The 22,391-nt window shown below is 58.5% G+C and overlaps 1 protein-coding gene across 2 annotated transcripts; it reads right to left on the reverse strand.

Annotated features, from left to right (window-relative positions):
- Positions 1 to 1,829: 1,829 nt before the first annotated feature.
- STRN4 (striatin 4) lies at positions 1,830 to 21,268 on the reverse strand. Of its 2 annotated transcripts, none has more exons than XM_006772023.2 (17): positions 21,144 to 21,268; positions 20,527 to 20,600; positions 19,736 to 19,814; positions 16,962 to 17,159; positions 14,732 to 14,873; positions 10,935 to 11,094; positions 10,243 to 10,356; positions 9,816 to 9,910; positions 7,710 to 7,885; positions 7,573 to 7,620; positions 7,116 to 7,237; positions 5,889 to 6,059; positions 5,604 to 5,744; positions 5,021 to 5,119; positions 4,760 to 4,846; positions 3,010 to 3,233; positions 1,830 to 2,771 (listed from the first exon to the last, which is right to left on the reverse strand). In XM_006772023.2, the coding sequence occupies exons 1-16, from the start codon at positions 21,170 to 21,172 to the stop codon at positions 3,064 to 3,066; spliced, it is 1,905 nt and encodes a 634-aa protein (XP_006772086.1). In that variant the 5' UTR covers positions 21,173 to 21,268; the 3' UTR covers positions 1,830 to 2,771; positions 3,010 to 3,063. The 2 variants fall into 2 exon arrangements, with proteins under 2 accessions (XP_006772086.1, XP_006772085.1); XM_006772022.2 differs by having other exon boundaries at positions 9,816 to 9,931.
- Between the last annotated feature and the right edge of the window lie 1,123 nt (positions 21,269 to 22,391).

Consider the following 22,391-nt stretch of genomic DNA (forward strand, 5'->3'; position numbering starts at 1 on the left):
ACCCAGAACCCCCAGTCCCTGCCGTGGGTGGGGAGACGGGAGCGGCCAGATGGGCAGAGGTCCTGGGCGCAGGCTTGTCTCCAGCCGCCGGGGGCCAGGTGATGAGGTGCACCAGGCCTGGGCCACCTGTTCGGGAGAGTCGGGCAGAAGGCGGCTGTGGGTATTCCCTTCCCTCCGCTCCCCACTCCGCCCCAGTCCTCAGGAAGGTGAAGAGCCGAAGGCTTGGGGTGCCTGGAAGGGCCATAGCGACCAGCGAGGACAAGGCGCCCATACGGTTTCATAGACGGAAAACCGATTGTTCTGGGGAGATGGGCACTTGTCTTTGTGTGCCTTTGGGATGCGGCTTCCCCTCCCCAGCCTGTTTCTCCGTCTGCCGATACATCTGACCTCAGAGGGTCTTTGTGGGGATGAATGAGATTGTATAGTGGCGCCTGGAACACAGCAGTTCAGTACATGGTGGCTGTCGCTGTAATTTGCAGGGATTACAGGGGTGGGCACCTCAAACCCGCAGTCATCCAACATTGGTGGACAGCCTACTGTGTGCCAATCTGTTAAACGCCTTCCAGTTCCTTCAGAAGCAAGTCATATTGATGTCTCCTCCCCAGATAATAAGAGTGGCTACTGTTTAATTTACAGACAGGAAGCTTAACCCTCAGAGGCAAAAGGACTTGTCCAAGATCCAGCCAGTTGCTACCACCCCACCCCATTCAAGAGGTTAAGGCCCGGTTTGAGCTCCGAAGGCACCCGTAGAGATGGGCCACACTCCCGACTGGGTTCCAGACCGGCAGGGGTGGCTGGGGTGGGGGCCGTGAGATGAGCCCCCTTCCTGCTCAAGGGGTGTTGGGGGCAGCTGAGGTTGATACAATAGTGTTTCTGTCACCACATCCGGGGGGGGCAGGGGGGGCTGGGCTGGGGAAGGAAGTCTGAGGCTGGAACGAAAACCCAAACCACCACCTGGTGAAGCTGCTCCGAGCCCAGGATGAGGGGGGCGAGGCCACATGGAGCCCGCAGCAGGCTCCTCAGTGTCACCTGACGGCGGCCCACCTGCACCCTTTCTCCTTGAAATGCGAACACGGCCCAAGTGTGCCGTTTGCAGGACTCGCCCTCAAGTGCTCACAGGGCCAGGCCCGATTCAGACACTGGGGTGCAGCCCTCGACAACCCAGGAGGTGCTGGGACTTGCCCAAGCACACTCTGCTGGCAGGTGGAGGACTGAGTAAGCAGAGGGAGTGACAAGGGACAGAATACCAATTCCGGTCACTGCTGGAGGCCTTGAGCCTCCCCCAACCCCACCCTCTCTCTCTCTGTAGAGCCTTCACACTGCTCCCTACGTTATGGAGTTGTGAGGACCCAGTGAGATGGCCTGTGTTGACACTGGTCTGGTACTCCAGGGACTCTGGGCCCCCACCCCTCCCAGCAGCTCCCAGCTCTCCCTGCTCCACGTCAGCCCGGGTGTGGGCCAGGGAGGGAAGGGTAGCCCTCGGCCTCACCACTCCATCACACATCCCAGGGGTGAGGGTGGTGGGGGAGGGGGAGGAGTCTTGAGCTACACTGTCAATCATACCATGAGCTTGCCGGCTCTGCCCAGGCTGCTGCTGGGCCCCTGGGGAGAGCGCTCAGGGCCAGGAGGGGCCGGGAGATTCGGTCCTGTGCCTTGACTTCCGTTCCTGCACCCACTGTGCCCAGGCTCTGGCCCCCCCTCGCCCCCCTCGCCCTACCACAAAACCCCAACCCGTCATCATATCCCCTCTCCAAGCTCCACCCACTCCAGACAGAACCAGTTACTCCTCCCAAAGTCCCCGTCCCCTCAACAGTCAGCACCGCCACCCGTCTTACTCCAAAGGGTTTATTGAGGCAAGTTTCACATACACGTCCAGGACAGGGGGACAGGTTTATAAACAGGAATCTGGGAGGGATCTGAGGGCTCAGGATGGAATCCAAAAAAGAGTGAAATAAATAGAGGGAGAGAGTGGAGGGCCAGGAGAGGAGACAGACAGACTATCACACAGTGATAACGACATGGGGGCAGGGGGGTTCCATTAAAATCCCATTTATTTATACAGATATACAGGGAGTTATGGGGACCCTGGGGGACCCCACTCCATCCTCCATGCCCCAGGGAGGGGCAAGAAGAGGACATCTCTCCCCATGGGTGACCCTGTGAGGGGTAGGGGACTGCCCTTGGAGGGTTGAGGAAGGTAGGGGCAGGTGCCTCCCCAGAGGGCACCACCTGCTCCCTGGGCATTACTGGCCCCGGAGGCGTTGGGTAGTGTCTGGAAAGCTGTGCTGAGGGAACTGGAGGGAGGGTGGTGGACTGGGTGTGCTTCTGGGTGGGCCAGGCCCAGCACTCCCACTGAGGACAGCCTGGGCCCCGCTGGCTCCATGGCTCCTGGTGGACCTAGAGCAGGGCGTCTGGGGTTCCTCCCAGCACAGCTCCCACCCAGGTCTGGAAGGATGGAGAGGAATGGGGGTTCAAAGAGAGAACCTGGCACCTTCTGGCATCTTAGAAAAGCTGATCCCCAAGGACACCCAGCCCTGGTTGTGCTGCCCCAGAAGGCAGCTAGGAGACCAGGAGTGGGTGTCAGGGCAGAGATGAAACTCCTGGAGGCCATCTTGGAGGGTGATTTCTGAAGGAGGCAGCTCCCCAGGCTGAGTGCTGGGGAAGGGCGGGCCATGGGGGAGGGTCTCCCGCGGAAAGGGCCTTTAGCACCACCAGACTCAAGGCAGGCAGGAAGAGGCTGGGCCTCCGGGCCTCCAGGCTGAGGCTGTCACCTGTGGGAGACAGAAGGGAGGGGAGACTGAACCATGACCTGCAGGGCACAAGAGGTAAGGCAGCTCTGGGTCCCTCCAGGCCTCAGCCCTCCTCTGAATGTCCAGGGACTACACAGGACGCCCCAACTGTGACTGCAGGATTTTGCCACCCTAGGAAGGGCCAGGCAAAGAGTGTGGGTGAGGACACAGGGGCTTCTGCCCTTCTGGGCCCAGCCTCCCTCTTAGCCCAGCTCCTCACCTCAGTCCCACCTGCCCAGCCTCGCTCCCCGGCCAGGGCGGGGCCAGGTGGGCATCATACAAAGACCTTGGCCAGGGCATCGGCGCCCGCACTGGCGATGAGGGCCTTGCTGGGGTGGCAGGCCACAGCATGGATGGCCTCCTCGTGCTTCTTGCGGTGGGCCGTGATCTCCTGCACACACGTCTTGTTGTCCAGGCTCCACAGACGCAGGGAGCAGTCGTGGCCTGCGCAGGTGTGGGCAGAGCGAGCGGTCAGCCAGCAGCTCCGGACCCACAGTTCCTTGCTCAGATCCGACCCCCAACCTCTCGGCTGGCCTGTCCCAAGGCCTCGGAGTCAGGTGGAGGCTCAATTCTTCTCTTGCCTCCTCTGCCCAGTCACCTCCTGACATCCCCGCCTGTCACCCTCCATCTAGTCACAAGTGTTTACTGAACAACTACTGTGTATGGGGCCCTGGGGTTACAGTGAGAAAAACAGGCAAATCTCCCGCCCCTGTGGGAGACAGTAAACAAGAAAACAGAATGAACAACGCCAGGTGGTCGCGAGTGCTGTGGGCGTTAAGCCAGTCAGTGTGAGGACAGAATGGCCAAGGGGGTCAGGGGGAAAAGCCTTCCAAGCAGTGGGCACAGCCGGGGGGGAGCGGGGGGGAGGACCGACAGGAAGCACATGGGCTGCAACAGCCTGAGCAGCGGTGGCGAGGGAGGAGGTGGTCAGAGCTGGGCTGGGCCTTGGGGGCCAAGAGCCACCAGAGGGAGGTGGCCTGACTGAGGTGTTAGAGCAGCGGTTCTCAACCTGTGGGTCGCGACCCCTTTGGGGGTTGAACAACCCTTTCACAGGGGTCGCCTAAGACCATCGGAAAACACAGGTATAATTACATATTGTTTTTGTGATTAATCACCATGCTTTAATTATGTTCAATTTGTAACAATGAGATTGGGGGTCACCACAACATGAGGAACTGTATGAAAGGGTCGCGGCATTAGAAAGGTTGAGAACCACTGTGTTAGAAGGACCAGGCTGCGGAGGAGGCCAGCTCTCTTCGTCCCTTTCTGGAGGGTGCTGGCCCCTGTACTGAATCCCCTCTGCCAGGGCTACATCTCCCTGACCACACCCTCGCCCACCTCCTCGGAGGCAGCTGCTGCCATCACGGGCAGATAGAGAGCAGGAGCAGTCCAGGCCCGTACACAGCCCCACCCTTGCTCACCCTTCTGTGCACTCCCTCGCTCACACCCCACGGATATCCCACCCTGCGGAGCGGAGGCAGATGGCAGCCCCGTTCCCACCAGCCCACACCCATCACCCCCTGGGGAGCTTCGGCCCCTTCTCCAGTGGCCACATCACACCCCATCCCTTCAAGGCACCGCAGCACAGTCGCTGGGCCTCAGTGCCCTTAACCACAGAGAGCAGGGCGGCAGCAAATGCTATAAAAGCTTGTGGGGACCGAATCAAATAGACCAGAACGTCAACGCCTGCAACTCACTGGGCTGTGCCAGTGACGTAAGTTTCCACTTCTGTGTAATGGGGATCAAAGTACCAGCCTCGTCGGGTTATTCCGAGTAAAGGAGATGATGGAGGAAAGTGCCTAGGATGGGCTCTGCTCACAGGGCTTTGCTGCCACCATCAGGACCACCTTTCTTCCTGCCCTAAGGCTCCCTGCCCAGCGCCCCGCCTTAGGAGTCCCCCGAGCACTCCCTCGGGCCGGTGCCCGGCCGGCTGGGAAGGCACATGCCCTTGCTCCTTACGAGCAACTTACTTCCCGACATCAAGAACACGCCATTGGGGTCCACAGCCAGGCAGGTGACAGCGTCCAGGTGGGCAACCATGGAGTGCACGCATTTCCCTGAGGGCAGAGGGCGGCGGGTTACGGTCCACGGTCGGCCTCACCCGGGAAGGTGGGGCCTAGAAAGGGTGCTCAGAGCCTCCAATGTGGACGCCAGGGGTTCTGTGTCTGAGCCTGGCCCACCCGCCTCCCACAAGCACAGTGAGTTGGGGGGCCAGGAAGGCAGGGCCTCACCTGTCCGGTTGTCCAGGAAGCGGATGCCTCTGTCGTCATGGGCGGTGATGGTGAGGGGCTGGTTTGGGTGACTCACCACCTGGTTGATCTGGGTTGGGCCTGGAAGGGAAAGCAGGGAGGAGGGACATCAGGGGGAAATCGGGGGACAAGGACAAAGGCAAGAGGAGGACCATTCTGCCACATCCCCGTCTGCCTAGAAGAGGAGGGCGGGGCACCCAGTGTCTCCTCTGCACAATGGGCACAGGGCCTGTCTTGGAGTGGGCAGGAGGGGTGACGGACGTTGAGGTGGCTCGTCCATGCCACCAAGTGGGCCGACAGGCAAGTCCCTGACACTCTCCCTCCCCTTAGCCCTCCCGGGACTCCTTTAGGGCAGTGGCTGAGGCCTCATCTCCCTCCTACTCAGAGCCCCCAAGGGGGTGGGGAGCCACCTGCAGCTGACCGAGGCTGTCCCCAAAGCCACAGGAGAACTGCGGCCTTGGAGGCATTCAGATCCCAGCCCTTACCAGCGGGGCCCTTACCGCTGCTCCCCTGGGACTCCTCGGCCTTGGAGGCATTCAGATCCCAGCCCTAGCGGGGCCCTTACCGCTGCTCCCCTGGGACTCCAGCGTGAGGAGGGCACTGCCAGCCTCCAGGTCATACAGGACGGTGTCGCCAGAGCGGAAGGAGGCCACGATGTGGGCAGGCTCGGTGCTGGTGAAGGCCACTGAGGTGGGGATCCTGTGATCTGAGGGCGGAGGGGATGGACGGTTGCCTAACAGACCGGTCCTGCCCTGGGCCTGGGGTGCAGGCGCCACCCTCCTCGCAGAGCCTCCAGCCCTATACGGCTCCTGAGGCGTCAGGGTCCCCACTGTCCCCGTCCCTCACTCACCGCTGGCTGTGGGGAAGGTACAGAGGCAGGCCGGGCTGCTGCTGCTGGGGTCCCAGATGCGGATGGTGCCATCAGCGGAGCAGGAGGCGAGACGCTGGGAGGTGGGGCTGAAGGCCAGGCCCCACACGGCGTCCCCGTGGCCCTCCAGGACGTGGCTCAGCACGCTTGGGTCTGAACCCGCGGGGGGAGGGGGAGATGGGCTGTGTCAGGGCCGCCAGCCCCATCATGGACAGCCTGGAGCACAAGCTCTGCCACACTCACCCAGCCTCAGCCCCAAAGCGCCGGGCCTTGGTCCTGGCACCACCGCCAAGCACCCTAGTGGCTGCTCACACTCTGACCGCTAATCTGGGAAGATTTTAGGGCTCTGAAGGCAGCCTGGCATGGAAGCTCCAGAGGGCAGGGATGCCTCTGTCCCCTGGGCCCCATCGTAGTGCATAAAGTGGGCACCCGATAGGTTCCTTTTAAAACCTAGTTAAGGGAGAAGGGACAATGATGACCCTGGCCCCAGACCCTTCTTTGAAGCCTGGGCCCTGAGCGTTGGCCCCACCTGGGCCCTGCAGTCCTTTCCGCCCCCGTGCACCAGCCTTGCCGTCTCTCCAAAGCCCTCTGGTCACTCCCACCACTACCTCTCTGGTCACTTGTGTCAACACAGGGTGTCTGGTCGGGCCATGCTGATGCCCAATGGGTGGCAGTGCGTTTGGCCCAGAGCACACACTGCCAGGGACCGACCCCTGACCTTGCCAGGGTAGGACTGCTCTCAGGAAAAGGGTGTAGCTCCTTGAGGGAGACACAGACCTCTAAACTCTACCACAACAGGGTGCTGCATGGAGCCCTGTGTGTGATCGAATAGGTTATCAAAACAGGGGTCAGGGAGCAGGGACAGACCCTGAGCAGAGGTTACTTCTCCACTGAACTCTTAAAGGTGCCTGCAAGCTGGCCACCTGCTCTCCTTTCTCCTCCCGCCTGCCCCGCTCAGAGACTCGCAGAACGCTGCCAGGGCCCCCCAAGCCTTCACATGTGCTGCCCTGGCCCCCACGCTGATGCTGAGTCAGCTCAGCCATCTCGTCTGACTGCCACGTGCTGAGTCACGCTGTTCCACGCTCAACCAGGCTGAGCACCCCTGCCAGCCCCTGCCATGTTAGGCACGGGCGGATGCTGGCTACACGTGCGGAGGGAAGAGGCCCCAGTGGACGACGGTGGGGGAAGGAAGGGCAAGAGCTGTCTCACCGTAACCATCGTAGGGGTCCATGTTGAGGTCTGGAATCTTCCAGCTGTGGATGCGGGCATCTGCCCCACCACTGTAACAGTATTCACTGTTGCTGCCCATGGCTACTGCCAACACGGGGCCCCTGGAGGATTCAAAGTGGGGGGAAACGAAAAACTCAACGCTCGCCCCTCCCCAGGACCTTGCCGTTCTTTCTCTACCAGCGTTTTTTGGGGGTGGCCGACAGGAATTCAGCTTCTGGGGCTTCTGTTGTGCCACCTGGGCATGTTGCCCGTCCTCTGCCTTCCCTCAGCCCATGTCTATTTCCTCCTCCAAAGGCTGTGCTGGGAGCCAGCTGTGGGGGCACTGCAGAGCATCCAGGGCCAGGGGTATGTGTGCAGAGGGCCCCAGAGACTCAACCCTCCTGCTGCCCCGCCACCAGTCACCACCCCCTGCCTTTGGGGGCACCTCCCTCCCTACCTGTGAGCCCGGAAGGCATGGATAGGTTCCACGTCTTGTGCAGCATTCCTGTGGGAGACAGGTGTCACCGAGAGCCCCTCATCCCCTGTTCCTGGGCCCCGATGCCCCCTCCGCCACCCCTGGGGTTGTGCCCTCACTTCTTGGCGGTGACAGCCTTCTGCAGGTTCCAGAGCTTGAGCGTGCCGTCCTCGGAAGCGGTGAGCAAAGCCGACTGGCTGTGGTGGAAAGCCAGGGAGCGAATGCCATCGTAGTGTGACCGAAGGGTGAACTTGGGGTTCCACGTCTTCTTAAAGGCATCTTTGCTGTCAGACAGCTGGGGATGGGGGGAGCCGCCTCAGTGTCTCCTCTTCCACCCCAGCAGTCGCACAGATATTCGCATCCACGACTCCAAGGACTCGTCCTCCACCACCGAGACCCAGGTGAAGCACCCCACAGCCTGGCCCCCAGCCCGAGGCTCCCCTCTGCTTCCTGGCCCTGCAGCAGCCCCTCACTCAACAAGCTGTTACTGTGTGCAGGGCTGTGCCTGGTTCTGAAGAGACAAAGTGCTATGAGTTGAAAATGCACTGGGAGGCCCAGCCGGCGTGGTTCAGTGGTTGAGCGTCGACCTATGAACCAGGAGGTCACGGTTCGATTCTTGGTCAGGGCACATGCCCAGGTTGTGGGGGCTCAGTCCCTGGCGGGGGATGTGCAGGAGGCAGCCGATAATTCTCTCTCACCACTGATGCTTCTCTCTCACTCTCCCTCTCTGAAATCAATAAAAATATATTAAAAAATAAAAAATGTACTGGGAGGAGGCACTGACTCTGTGGGGTCAGCAGGCTTTCCTCCTGAGCAAGTGACGAATAAGTAGGACTTAACCAGACAGGGGGAAGGGACTGAGGAAGGACACTGCATGTGCAGTCCCTGAGGCAGGAGGCAGCAAGGATGGGCCCAGAGCCTGAGAGGAGCCCTGGGTGCAGGAAGCAATGGGGGAGGGTGGCTGAGGTTTGGAAGTGGCGACAAGTACACCCAATGGGAAGAGACTGGGGAGCAAAATCCCAGAAACACTGCACATGCCCTGGAGGGTGGGGTGTCGCTGAGAGAGGGACCTTGTAGAAAAAAAGCAAACCTCAGTGTCCCCCGCCCCCCCCATAGAGCTCACACCTGACAGACCCTGTCACCGAGGCTTCGTCCCGTGGCCCCGCCCCAGCTGCCACTTCTGCCACATAAAGGGCCACAGGCTCTGCCGTGTGCGATCCCCTCACTCACACACTCCCCAGGAAGCATCAGACTCAGGCCAGCTCCCCTGCTCAAAGCTCGGCTCTGGCCCTGTTCCCTGCCTCCCACCGCTGTGCCCAACGCGCTGGGGTCATCAGCCACCCGAGATCCTGCTAGAAGCTCTGGGGAGTGTCCTGCCACCTGTGCTGGTCAGTGGAGGCTTCGTCCCGTGGCCCCGCCGCAGCTGCCACTTCTGCCACAGGCTCTGCCGTGTGCGACCCCCTCACTCACACACTCCCCAGGAAGCATCAGACTCAGGCCAGCTCCCCTGCTCAAAGCTCGGCTCTGGCCCTGTTCCCTGCCTCCCACCGCTGTGCCCAACGCGCTGGGGTCATCAGCCACCCGAGATCCTGCTAGAAGCTCTGGGGAGTGTCCTGCCACCTGTGCCGGAAAGTGCACACGCACCCGATCCCACATTCCCAGGTGGCCGGGGTCCCCCATGGGTCTCAGGCTAAGAGCACTGGCCCTCAAGTTCCCTTTCATTCCCGCCCGACTGCGCCACCAGCCCCCACGCGCACAGACTGGCCTGATTTCTTGGTTGCTGGCTGGAGGCCATCTTCCCTCCAAAGGTCTGCTCAAGTCCGACTTTCTGCAGTGTCTTACCCGCACTGCTGCCCGCCGAGCCCCTTCCCTGATGCTGCATTTAGCTTCGCTCCCCCTCGCCCTGCCCCCAGCAGGTGGGCCCTGGACTTGAGGTGCCCATGAGTAAGCCGGGCGGGGAGGGACAGCCTCTGGAGAAGTAGCCTGGCACCGTGATGAAGACACAGGCTCCAGAGTCTTCTAGGCTCTGCCGCTGGTGAGCCTGTCAGGCCCCGAACCTGTCTGCATCGCACCCCTATGCCTAACAGCTGAGCGGTGGAAGGGCTCACACGGTCCTCGCGTGTAAGGGACTGAGCACAGGCCGTGCCAGCCAGCGCTCAGCAGATGCTGCCACTGCGCAGAATGCCCAGTGGGGGTCGTGGGGGGTGGGCACCCTGAGAACTTACGTCACAGCTGAGGTCGTTGTCATTGGTGACGGTGAGATCTGCCAAGTCCCCCAGGCTCACCTCCCCGCCCCCGATAGTGTCCATGATGAAAACGTCTGAGGAGAAGCCAAAGGAACCTGGTGGGGGGAGGGGAGGGAGGAGGCAGAGAGGGGCCGGGAGAGAGAGACAGAGAGGCGGAGAGAGAGGTGAGGTGTGAGAAAGACAGGGAGAGGTCAAGATCAAGAATCACAGCTGGAGAGAAAGAGACAGGCAGAGACAGAGAGGCAGGCAGACAGGGCAGGACAAAAAGAGGGGGAGACAGAGACAGACAGACGAACTTTGGGGACAGGGAGGCTGCAAACTAGGGGCCGGGCCTGGACCCTGAGGACACAGGAGCCCTGGGCTTAGCTCTGCAGCCTCCCTCTGCCAGGGTGGAGGGGCCTCTTACCTTCGTGTGGCCGAGGCTGGGGTGTGCCAGGAGGCGGTCCTGTCACTTTGGGGGGCAGCCCATCCACATCCCGAAGGTCGGCCAAAATTCCCTGGAGTTTGACCCGCCGGCTTTCTACAGGGATGCGCACCAGGCAGGAGTCACCACCCGTTCAGCCCAGCCACGCACAGGCGCCTCCTTACCCACCGAAGCCGCTCCCGGGGAGCTGGGGGGCCCGGCCCAGAGGGCACGGGGGCTCACGGTGGGGTGGGGATGGACAGAGGAGACTGAGCGGGGACCCTCCATGGACCATCCTGGCAGAAACCTTGGTCTCCAGCCATGTCCCGTGACCCCAAGGGCCTCCCAGCTCAGAGTCCCAGGACCGGAGGAAGAGGCGGCACTGCCCTGACGGCCTCTCCCCGCTGGTCCCATCCTGTTTCCTCCCCGAGGCCCTCAAGAACTGGACACACGCGTGCACAAGGCTGGCAGCCCCACATCAGGAAGATCCGGGCCTGCCTGTGTCCCCACGGGGATTTTCCAGGGAAGGGGTGCAGGCCTGGCTGCGGTGGCGCAGCCCTCCTGCTCTCCTTCGGCCCCCCTCCTCTCAGGAAGTATGTCCATCCGGTGGAGACCCTGGGGCAGGAAGCAGCTGCAGGCAGCTGTGTGTGCCCCTGCTGCCCTCGGGGAGGCTGGCCAGAAAACCGTCCACTCACCCAGCTCGTGGTGGGCCCCCTCTCCAGCGCATCGCCGAGGGTCCGGAGAGCCCTCCCCGTCCTCGCCTGAGCCCAGGAAATCGAACTCATTGATGGCATCCTCTGAGTCGTCCTCCTCATCTTCATCCTCTAGTTCAGGCACCAGGGCCTTGGCTGGCAGCTGGGGCAGGGAGAGAAGCAGACAGTCAGGGGACTCGTGCCACAGCCAAGCCCCCCGAGCCTCCAGGAACAGAGAAGCCAGGGCCCCTGTGAGGAACCACGCACCAGCCCCCAGCTCCCTCCGCCAGGCCTCACTGTGGCGGCGGTGCTCCCCCTGCTGGGAGCCTCAGAGGCTGCTCTGTGCTGCAGCCCCAGCCTGAGTTTGGAGACGCCCCCTCCACCTCCAGCTGTGATCCCCTCACAGCCCTCCTCCTGGCTTTTGCTCAGGCTGTTCCCACTCCTCCAATCCCTGCCCCCAACACAGTCTTTCTCATGAAGAAAAGTCAACAGACAACCTGGTTCAGGGAGAGGGTGGTATGTCTGTGTCTACAAGTGTACAGGGGTGCACAGGTGAGAACAGTGCCCTGGCCGGTGTCCTCAGTGGTTAGCGGGCCGGCCCGCACACCAAAGGGTCTCGGGTGCAATTCACAGTTAAGGTCACATACCTCGGTTGCAGGTTCAATCCCTGGGTCAGGCCTGGTCGGGGCATGTACGAAGGCAACCAATCGATATGATTCTCTCACATCGATGTTTCTCTTTCTCTTTCTCCCATTCCTCTCTCCCATCCCTCTCTCCCTCCCTTCCATTCTCTCTAAAAATCAATGGAAAATATATCCTTGGAGTGAGGATTAACAAAAAGGAAAAAATAAAAGTGAGAACAGACCCAGGAACATAACAGTAATAGTAACAGAGCCTCATCCCGCACAGCTGGCCTCTGCATTATTCAGTGCACTGAGTAAGACTCAAACCTATGATTTCACATCTCAGAACATGACAGTTACCACTGCTGTGCGTGTGATCTCATTATTGCACATGGAGAGATGAGGCTGAGCGAATTGGAGCTCCTTGCCCCAGGTTCTCCCAGTCTTCCTGAGAGCTCTCTAGATTGGCTGAGTTTTTGTTTTCTTATATAACCAGCACACGCTACTTTTAGAATGAGAAAAAACAACACAGTTCCTCCACTCTGAGAACAGACTGCTGGGCAAGCGAATAATGAGTTTGCCAAGTTTTCCACAGCCGGTCTTAACCGAGGGCAGGAACCAAATCATCAGTTTCCCTCAGTTTACAAGCCTATTTTACAATCCCCATCCCAGACTTGTGAAGTCAAGAGCAGCACGGGGCCCCACACGGACACCTTTTAGACACAGCCTTATGGAAGACATCTAACATGTGATTCTCTCCCTCTCACCATGACATTTTACACAAAGAACCATCCAGGGTGTGTGTGCACTTGGAACCTCAAACACTGCACCTAAGGCTTAAGGGACTTCCAGAATTTTCCAGACAATTTTGACATCTGAGTTCTGTTTTAAGTGCTATGTTAAGAACACACCCAACCAATACTGGGATCCTGACAACACCAGACTCAACCACCTCCTCTTCTCCTTCCTAAGTGGTCCCTGACTAGACTGTGTCCTGGGCAGCCACGGGGCCAGCCTCACTCAGACTGGGGACTCCTCAAGGGCATGCTGAACCCCTCCCACAGGCTCAGCACCCCAAGCTGGGTTTGGAGGGTACACACTTGCAGGCAACACCTTCCAGGCATCCGTGAGGGGCCAGCCCCTGGCCCGTGTGAGGACCAGAGGGACGGCACCATGGCGCCCTCCTCTTCCTTCCCAGGAGACCTAGCGCCAGGTTGTAAACAGCAGGCCCAGAGAGGCACTGCGGGAGTTGGGGCTCACAGGACTGCGGAGCCGTACAGGGGCCCTGATCAGCCACCCTGCCTGTGCCTGTGCGCCCCCTGCTCAGTCCCACCAATGCCACCACTGAGGACTCAGCGCGGCAGCCACTGTGCAGCCCAGGCCTCCTATGTGCTCAGCAATCCAGAGACAGGGACCATTCTCCTCTGAAACTACAGCTAAGACAAGAGAAACAGCTAGGCCAGGCCAGCCTGGGAGCCATGAGCAGGTCTTTCATATCAGTCTGGTCACTGAAGATCTGCTGGGTGGGCATGGGGAGGTGTGACACCCTAGCCCCGTGGTCGGCAAACCACGGCTCGCGAACCACATGTGGCTCTTTGGCCCCTTGCGTGTGGCTCTTCCACAAAATACCACGTGCAGGCGCACACGTACAGTGCGATTGAAACTTCATGGCCCATGCGCAGAAGTCAGTATTTTGTGGAAGAGCCACACTCAAGGGGCCACAGAGCCGCATGTGGCTCACGAGCCACGGTTTGCCGAGCTGCAGTTTGCCGACCACTGCCCTAGACAATAAGCCACCCACAGGCTCGTAGCACAGGGGCAGTGGGAGATGCAAATGCCTAAGGAAATATGAAAAGCCAGCAATAATTTCTCTGCAGGAGGAGCAGAGAGGAGTGGGAAGGTTTCCCAGAGGAGGCTGAGGTAAGACATGCACAGCAGTGAAAATCCTAGGCAGGGGCAGTGGGGACCAGGCAATCTGGACCAGGGAACAATGCTGGAGAGCCCGTGCTCAGAGACCTGCTGGTTCTCCTGTAAACCCAACCCTAGGGTCTGGCTCCATGCCCTCCCTCCACTCAGTGAACTCAGTGAGCACCTAGTCTGGGCTGTCACACTGGAGAGAATGGGGAGGCCACGACAGACCTGGCCCCTCACAAGGATGGGACAGGAGGGATACAGACCCAATACCAGACAGGGAGGACCCAGAGTGGTTCAGGTGGGACAGGAGACCTCCCAGAGGCTCCTGAGCCTGTGGAGGAAAGGGGAGCAAGGGTGAGTCAGGGAAGACTTCCTGGAGGAAGGGGTGTGTCTAAGGTGAGTCTACAGAAGGAGTCTGAGGAAAGGCTGGGTGAATAAAAGGCCATCTCCACAGTCCCCGGCCCGCACTTCACAGGTGTCTGCCCCTGACCCCACTGTGGCACATGGTTGCTGACAAGCCTGCCGATGCCCACAAGCTCCTCCACGTCAGCAACGATGTCTCCGCACCCCGGCTGCCAGCACAGAGCTGGTCCACAAAGGCCCACACTGACGTTCACTGGGCAGATGAGACTATGCCACGCCTAGGGTCAGTGCTGTCCTGAGGGTGAAATGTGGTGGGAGCCATGTCTTGAGGTCCAGCTGAGGGGATCTGGACGCTACCCTGTGGTCAGGGTCCCTGACACGGAACCCTGACAGCAGCAGACGGGACACGCGCGTCCCCCGAAGCCCACGAAGCGCTCCAGCCCGGCCCAGCTGCACTCGTTCAGGGAGCGGCGGGAGAACAGTGGAAAGGCCAGAGCGGAGCTCACACCCTTCTGTGGGAGACAGAGAACCAGCCACACCAAACAGTACTGCGTGCGACTGATCGGACAGCCCGAAGGAGAGAGCTGCCAGAGGGCACCATGGGGCTGGCCTGGTCTGGAGTCCAGGAAAGGCCTCTCTGGAAGCCCTGAGCTGGAGGGGAGGATGGAGAGAACAGGGTGCAGGCGGGCAGAGGCGGCCCTCACAGTGGAGACCTGGCTCCCCTGAAGGTGACTGAGGCAAGGCGACGGGGACCCTGGGGTGTGGTCAGGCCACAGCCCACAGAGGGAGCCCACAGAGGGAGCCCCGAGAGCACCCACAGGGGCACCCTGTTCCTGGTACACAAGGCAGGGGGATCCCCTGGGAGAAGGGAGGAGCACTTCCTTCGGCTCCCACACGCACCTTCACGCGCTGCTTCTTGTGCTGCACACTGTCCAGCTCGTCGTCCTCGTCGCTGTCTTCGTCCTCACAGTTCTGCAGGAAGGGGATCTGCTCCAGCACCGAGCCACCCAAGCGCTCTTTGCCGTCTTTGCCTGCTGCGTTCCTGCCCACACAGGGGGTAAAGGGGGCATTAGTCCTGCATGTGACAAAGCTCAGATGCCAGGGTGAGGCTTGGTGGCCAGAGCCTGGACCCAGCTCTCAGGGGGCTGACCCACCATGAACCAGGGGAGCCTTGACTGTGATCAGACCCAGGGCTTCAACCCAGTGTCTGCCTAACAGATGCTCACCCGACTCAAACCCCCTTGTGGACCACAGACTGGGCCACCTCCTCACTGAGCTCGACTCCGAGTTCCAGGGGACCAGGCCCCACCATGACCACAGGTCTCCTCACGTGTGCTGAGTCAGGAGGGCTGGATGAGAAGATGCCACTGACTCAACAGCCGCCGTTCCCATGGCCCGGTCAAACCACAAGCACAGGCCAGGTGAGCGACAGAGACGCACCCTGGTGGAATGGGAAACTGTCACCACCGATGCTCGGGCCCTACCGCCAGGGGCCATGCCAAGCCTGCAGGGGTGGGGAAGCTTTTTTCTGCCAGGGGCCATTTATAACACCATTTGCGAGCCATGTAAAATTATCAACTTAAAAATTAGCCTGCTATATTTGGTCAAACATTTAATTAACTCACCCCTAATGCCTTGGCAGGGCCAGACCAATGGTTTCATGGGCCTTATATGGCCCTCGGGGCGGACCTTCCCGCCTCTGCTCTTGAGAGTTGGTCAGTGTATGGTTCTGCCCGGTACAGAGCGCTTTCCTCCAGGCAGCCAAATCCGTCACTCGCTTCCTGGCCCCCCCATGTGTATCCTCCCAGCAGCACGTCTCTGTGTCAGCTGCTGGGACACCCTTCCCGGGTTCCTCCCACAGCTGCCGAAGCTCAGCCTCCTTTGCTGCTGCCTCCCTCAGCTTCTTTCTCTGGCCTCTAGACACAAGAGCCCAGGGCTCAGTCCGCAGACCTCCTGTTTGTGCTGCCAGCTACACTCTCTCCTTCAGAGACTGCAAAACCGCTGAGTGCTGGTGAACAGAGGTACATCTAGGAATCAAGCGCCCAGCCCCAGCTCCAGGCTGGCTACTCACGACCTACACTGGGTCACCAGGCACCCGCACCCCACCCGTCCTAAACAGCCCTCTGGTGTGCCGCTCTTCGCCTTCCCCATCTCGGTCAGTGCTGCTCCCAGCTGCTCAGACCAGCCCTGGAGGCAGCTCTAGTTTCGTCCCTCTCCCTCACATCCAATCCTTTAAATCGTGCCGACTTCCCCTAAAAACCCACTGAGAAGCTAACCACTTCTCACCTTTCCACCTAACGTCTGCCATCTCTGCCTGGGCGCTGCAGTTGTCCCCCAACTGGTCTCCCTCCCACACTCCTGCCCCCTGCAGCGATGCCGTCCTGAAGCAGACGGCGGGCATCAGATCACATCAACCCCTGCTGGAAACCACGGGCTTCCCACACCCCAGAAGAGAATCCTAACTCCTTATCTCAACCAGCGAGGCCGTTTGATCTGACTCCCGAGATTTCAGCCTCACCACAGCCACAGGCCCCACCGCCGCCTCGCTGGCCTGCTGCTGCTTCCGGAACATGCCAAGTCTCCTCCGCCTCAGAACCTTTCCGCGTGCTGTTCCCTCTGCCCAGAACACTCATTCTCGCTCCAACTACTGATGCGGCTCATCCTCCATTTCCTGTACTTCCCTGCCCAGACATCTCCTCCACCAAGAGGTCCTACTACCTACCCTACCCAGAGCGGTGCTATTCTTCCCATCACTCTTTCTTACTACCTTTCCTTTTCTTCTCAGCACCGAGCACCACATCACTGATTCTGACGAGTAACATTATGGCTGAGAGAAGGAACAAGTAAGAGCTCCTCAAAGGGGGCGCCTCAGGAGAGGGGCCAGGTGGAGATGAGCCGTGGTGTGCTATCGGCACTGAGGCAAGGCCGTGGGAGAGTACGTACAGGGGACGCTGTACAAAATCAGGGCTCCCACAATGAACAGACAGAGGGTTCTGGAACAAGCGAGCCCACAATGTGTTTAAGAAGGAAGTGGCCAGCAGGGCCCCGGGGGCGCAGCTCACTTTTCCGACACCGGCTTCCACAGGAGGGAGGAGGCACAAGGGACGGACCGTCAGACCCAAGGGCTCACCTCTTGATCTGTTCCTCGATCTGTTTCACCAGCAGTGACTCCCCACCGCTGAGCCCCCCGGGGCCTGGTGTGGCCCTGGGGCCCCCTTCGCTGGGCTCCACGGTCCCGTTGATCTCCAGTGAGCGTCCCAGGAGGGATCGCACACGCTTGGACCGCATGTCCAGGATGGTGTCCGTGTAGCCCACCTCTTCCAGATACCTGCATGGGAGCAGAGCCAGGGGGGGCAGGTGCCCTGAGCCCTCTTTACATACGGGGGTTTACGGAAAGGACAGCACATCGGGACTGCCTTTTTGGAGGGGCAACTTAAGACTATACACCAAAAATTTCAATAAGCAGCCCCGACCCTGCTGTTTCACTTCAATATAGCGGTGGCATTACACACTGGTGCTGTGGCACGGGTGCTCACTGCGATGCTGTGCAGGAGACCCAACACGGGGGCCGACCTACACGTCTACTGACGAGGACTGTGGAAGCAAATTACCCGCGGGGACACGAGGCAGACACTAAACGATGAAGAGCGCCACGGGAAGCTGGCCACGATAAATGGCTTAACGAAAATTGTAAGTTACATGTTCCATACAATTCAAGTGTTTTGTTTTTTTTTAAAAAAAGTGATAATTATTAAAATAATAATAATAATAATAATAAAGTTTAAAAGCCCTGGGCTGTGTGGTTCAGTGGTTAGAGTGTTGGCCCGCACACCAAAGGGTTGCGGGTTTGATTCCTGGTCAAGGGCATGTCCTTGGGTTTGCAGGTTTGATCCCCATCCAGGTCAGGACCCTGCAGGAGGCAACCAATCAATGTGCGTCTTTCATGTCAATGTTTCTCTCTCTCCCTCTATTTTTCCCTCCAAATCTCTAAATCGATGGAAATATTCTCATGTAAAGATTAAAAATAAAATAACGTTTTAATGAATATGTAAGTATAGAACACACACGAACACACACACACACACACATTTGTAGCCCCCACAAGGCTAAGAAAGACACACACTAAACTTAAGAGTCATCAGTGACCTCTGAAGAATGGGACTATCCCAGTGATGGCGAGCCTTCTGAGCTCGGCGTGTCAGCATTTTGAAAAACCCTAACTTAACTCTGGTGCCGTGTCACATATAGAAATTTTTTGATCTTTGCAACCATAGTAAAACAAAGACTTGTATTTTTGATATTTATTTTATATACTTAAATGCCATTTAACAAAGAAAAATCAACCAAAAAAATGAGTTCGCGTGTCACCTCTGACACGCGTGTCAGAGGTTCGCCATCGCTGGACTGGGGACATAGAGGAGTTTTGGAACTTACTCTATTGACTCTACAAATGAGCATGTATTACTTCGGCAACTTATTTATTTAATCCTCACCCAAAGTATGTTTATTGACGAGAGAGAGAGAGAGAGAGAGAGAGAGAGAGAGAGAGAGATAGAGAGAGAGAGATTAGTAACATTGATTGGTTGCCTCCCATATGAGCCCCGACTGGGGATCGAACCGGCAACCTCTTGGTGCACAGGACGACACTCTAAGCAACTGAGCCATCTGCCAGGGCTAATTCCACAATTAAAACAACTGAAGCCCCCTGGGACTGTCTGAAAGCGGGGGAGATGGGGTGGCTTCAAAAGATGTGTGGCGAGTGCCTGCTGGTCCTCAGGAGGCTCCCTGAAAGCCTTCTGTTCACCACGACCCTGTCCCTCTGGGACCCTGCCCCTCGCACATTAGACAGGACTCCCCTTCCCTGTCGTCTCATCCTGTGCGCCTGTGTGCATGAGGCTCCCCTTCCCACCACGGGAGGGGGGAAGCATGGGGCAAAGAAGTTGGGCTCTGGGCGCAGACTGACCGAGATCACCCCTCGGACCCTCTGCTTCTGTTAGCTGTGACTTTATGCAAGCAGGTCCCTCTCTGCACCTTGGGTTTTCGTCTGTGACAATGAGGGGAACGGGCAGGTCTGCCCCACGGGGACTCAGTGAGGAAGCGCGGTGCGCCAGATGTTTAGCACAGTGCCAGGCGTATACCAGGTAGCTGGCAAGTGTTGCCTGTTGCAATCATGTTGTTGTTATTGTTTGCAATAACACTTAAGTTAGCGATTTCACTTCCAGATATTAACTTAAGGAAATCAAAGACATAGACAAGTAACTTCCTGATGTTTGTTACACTGTCTATAAAGACATCTTCAATAAGATACACAAGAAGGGATTGCCTATGGCAAGTTATGGTTACTCATGCCACAGACTATTACACAGTTCTTCAACCCATGCAACCTAACTAATTTATATGAAAAGACGTTCACAACACTGAGCAAAAGCAACGCATTAGAAAACATGGTGAAGGGGAAGCCATTTATAGAACACATACACAAACACAAATGCACAGCCATGGAGACTGACAGTATATATGCCAAAGTGTTTATGGGGGATGAAGTTCCTTGGGTGGTGGAATTATGAGTGATTTCTATTTTTTGTGTGTTTCCCTATATTTCCCAAATTTTCTGAAAAACAAATCTCTTTAGTAATAAAAAGTAATTTAACATTACCCCTAAAAAAAGAAAAGCAACAGGCATTTGGGGTTGCATTCCAAGAGTGGGGGTCTTCCCCGCCTGCCTCCTGCATCGGATCTTCCCGCCCTCTCCCCAGGAGGCTCCACCTACATGGTGACAGGCCATCTCAGCTGTGTCCCCCGTGGGGACAGGCAGGGCTGGGGAGGCTTCAGGCTTATCTTCCAAGCCAGGCATGGCCTTCGTCCCCCTGCCCCGCCCCCACACCCGTCCCTCTGCACACTCACTGTCGAAGAAGTTGCCGCCCCTCCTTCCACACCAGTGGGCTGTTCTCCAGGGTGACCGACTCCACAGGGCCATTGGAGACTGGGGGGTGGAGAGAAAGGAGACGGACTGTTGTAGTCAGGGTACCACACATACCCATCACCCCCACCCCAGCTTCCTCATCCTCAAACCCAAATTGGTCACTGTCATGGGTTCTGCAGAGTCACCTTCTGAGTGTTTGAAACCTCCTTATCTCTAGTCTCCTGACTGGTCATTCCCCAAACCACCCCCAGAGTATCTTCAGACTCAGCTCTAGTTACGCTATTTTCCCACACAGGAAGCTGGCCCAATTCTGAGAGAACGGGCAGGCTCAACTGCGTTGAAGCCCAGCTCTGCCACTTCCCAGGTGTGGCCCTGAGCTGGTTAGTTTACCTATATGAGCCTCAGTTTCCTCTTCTGAGAAATAAAGCTAATGACAGCAGTACCTACGCCTTTTGGGATTGTTGTGTGGATTAAAGGAGATCATCTGTTCATTTTATTCATCAAATATTGATGGCGCCTGTGTTCTGTCTCTACTGCACACAGGGACAGCAGGCAGGACTGGGCTTCTTCACCACTACCCACCTGCCTCTCCCCAGGGGTCCAGCCTTGTGCCCCCTGCCTGACAGAGCAGCCTGCAGGGAGGGGCCCTGAGAGCGAGTCAATCCCTCCCCAGCCCCCGCCAATGCTGCTTCTGCTTCCTATGGCGCAAAGGAAGAAGAGGCGGTTTGGGGAGAGGGGGCAAGTAGGGAAGTCCGGGGAGGCGGGGGGATACCTTGTTCTGACAGTTCTGGCTTCTTCTCTCCCTGGTTCGGGTCTGTCCCAAACTTCAGTTTGTGATATTTAGCCCTAAAGGAGCAAAGGAGTAACAAATGAGACAGAAGAGTAGACACGACAGCACTCACCTCAGGCACCCCAAACTCCCAGGCCCCCCCAATCCACTCTCCTTCCTCTGAGGCTGAGCTCCCCAACCTGCCCACAGTATAAAGCAGCCCGGGGCGGGGGCGGGGTGGTGGGGGCAGGGGCGCCACACATGGCTGTGAAGAACCCTCTCCCCAGAGCCTGGCAGGCTGGGCTGCTATCCAGCCCCGGGAGTCCTGAAAGAAGTCCTCACTCTCCAGAAGCCACTGTACCCATCAGGCCAGTGGAAGAGATGAGACATTATGAACAGACGGTGTTTGGCACACAGTGGCCACCATCATTATGAATACTGTCACGATGTCTAACCTGAATCCACCTGCTATGTCTCGTTCTGTCCCCTCTCCTAGGACCGCTGAGTGCTGGTGACGGGAGAACGCCCGATCCCAACTCCCTCGGTGGAAGGCTGCAGCCAGCCCCTCACCCTCTGCTGGGACTGACTTCTCAGAGGCAGGACCGGGCAGCAGGGCTCACCTCTCCTGCTTCAGCGCATATTCTAACATCTTGATCCGCCGCACCAGGTCCGTCTTAAGATTCTCTTGCCCTTTCCTTTCTCCCTGGAGGAAGGCCACCTGAGCCTGGGGACACAGAGGCAACAGGAGGACAGCGGAGCTTAGGCTCACTGGTGTGTGTCCCTCCCTCCCTCAGGGCAATGAGCACCAGCTCCTACCCCTACAATGACAGCAGCAGCCACTTCTTCAGGCGTGAAGACCCTGAGCCAGGGTTAGATGGCCTGTGAGAGGGCAAGCGAGATCTGCTGCCAGAGTCCCGAGCACGTCACCCACAATGACAGAGCTGAAGAGAGTCCTTAACCCCTGAAATCAAAGCGGGGCCAGCTTGGGCGTAACCTCTCCCCGCCTTTTGGGGAGAAGTGGGCTTGGGGATGAAGGAGGGGAGGTAGGCGTTAATAGCCCTGGGGTCCTCCCCGCCCCCCAAAGACAGGTGCCGTCCGTCCCTAAGACTGCTGGTGGAGGCGGCTCACTATTCCTACCAGAGCATCTATCTCTGGGAGGCGTAGGAAGCTACTTCTGGAGTTTAGGGACAAGAGTGGGTGGCTTGGCTCAGCTGCTGCTCCAATGCAAAGCTTTGCCACTGTGGGGACCAACCATCCCACTGGAGTCTGCCCAGAATGAGGGAGACGTGCCACAGACATGACCCAGGGCCCCTGCCAACCACTTCACACCGTCTGCTGGCACGGGCTGCCCCAGTCTGCTCTGGTCTGTCAACAGGTCATCTGGAGACACTCGGCCAACGACCTGCGAGGCAGGATCCTGGCCCCTGGCCACGTTCCGGAGGCCCTGGCCAGAGCCCTGAGCGCAGGACTCGTTCATTCCTGGCTTCTCCCCAAGGGCGCCACTGTTCTGGGCTGGGGCAGTCTCAGCTCCAGGCCCACTCGCCCACCCACCTGCGGCATGATCTCAGGTAGGTCATGGGCTTTCTCTGAGCCTCCATTCCCCCTTCTATAAAATGGGGCTTATGAGAGTGCCTGCCCCTCATGTTAAGTTCGTCTCAGTCCAAGACCTAGCACAGAAGACGGGCCAATACATGCCAACTCCTGCCTCTTATTTTTATTCTCCCTGTCCATCCTTCCTCAAGTTGACATGGACCCCATCCTTTGTGGGAGCTATGGTCCCCCTGAAACCCTAGGCCAGGGGTGGGCAAACTTTTTGACTCGAGGGCCACAATGGGTTCTTAAACTGGACCGGAGGGCCGGAACAACAG

Source organism: Myotis davidii, unplaced genomic scaffold (genome assembly GCF_000327345.1).
Source record: "Myotis davidii unplaced genomic scaffold, ASM32734v1 scaffold566, whole genome shotgun sequence".
NCBI lineage: Eukaryota > Metazoa > Chordata > Mammalia > Chiroptera > Vespertilionidae > Myotis > Myotis davidii.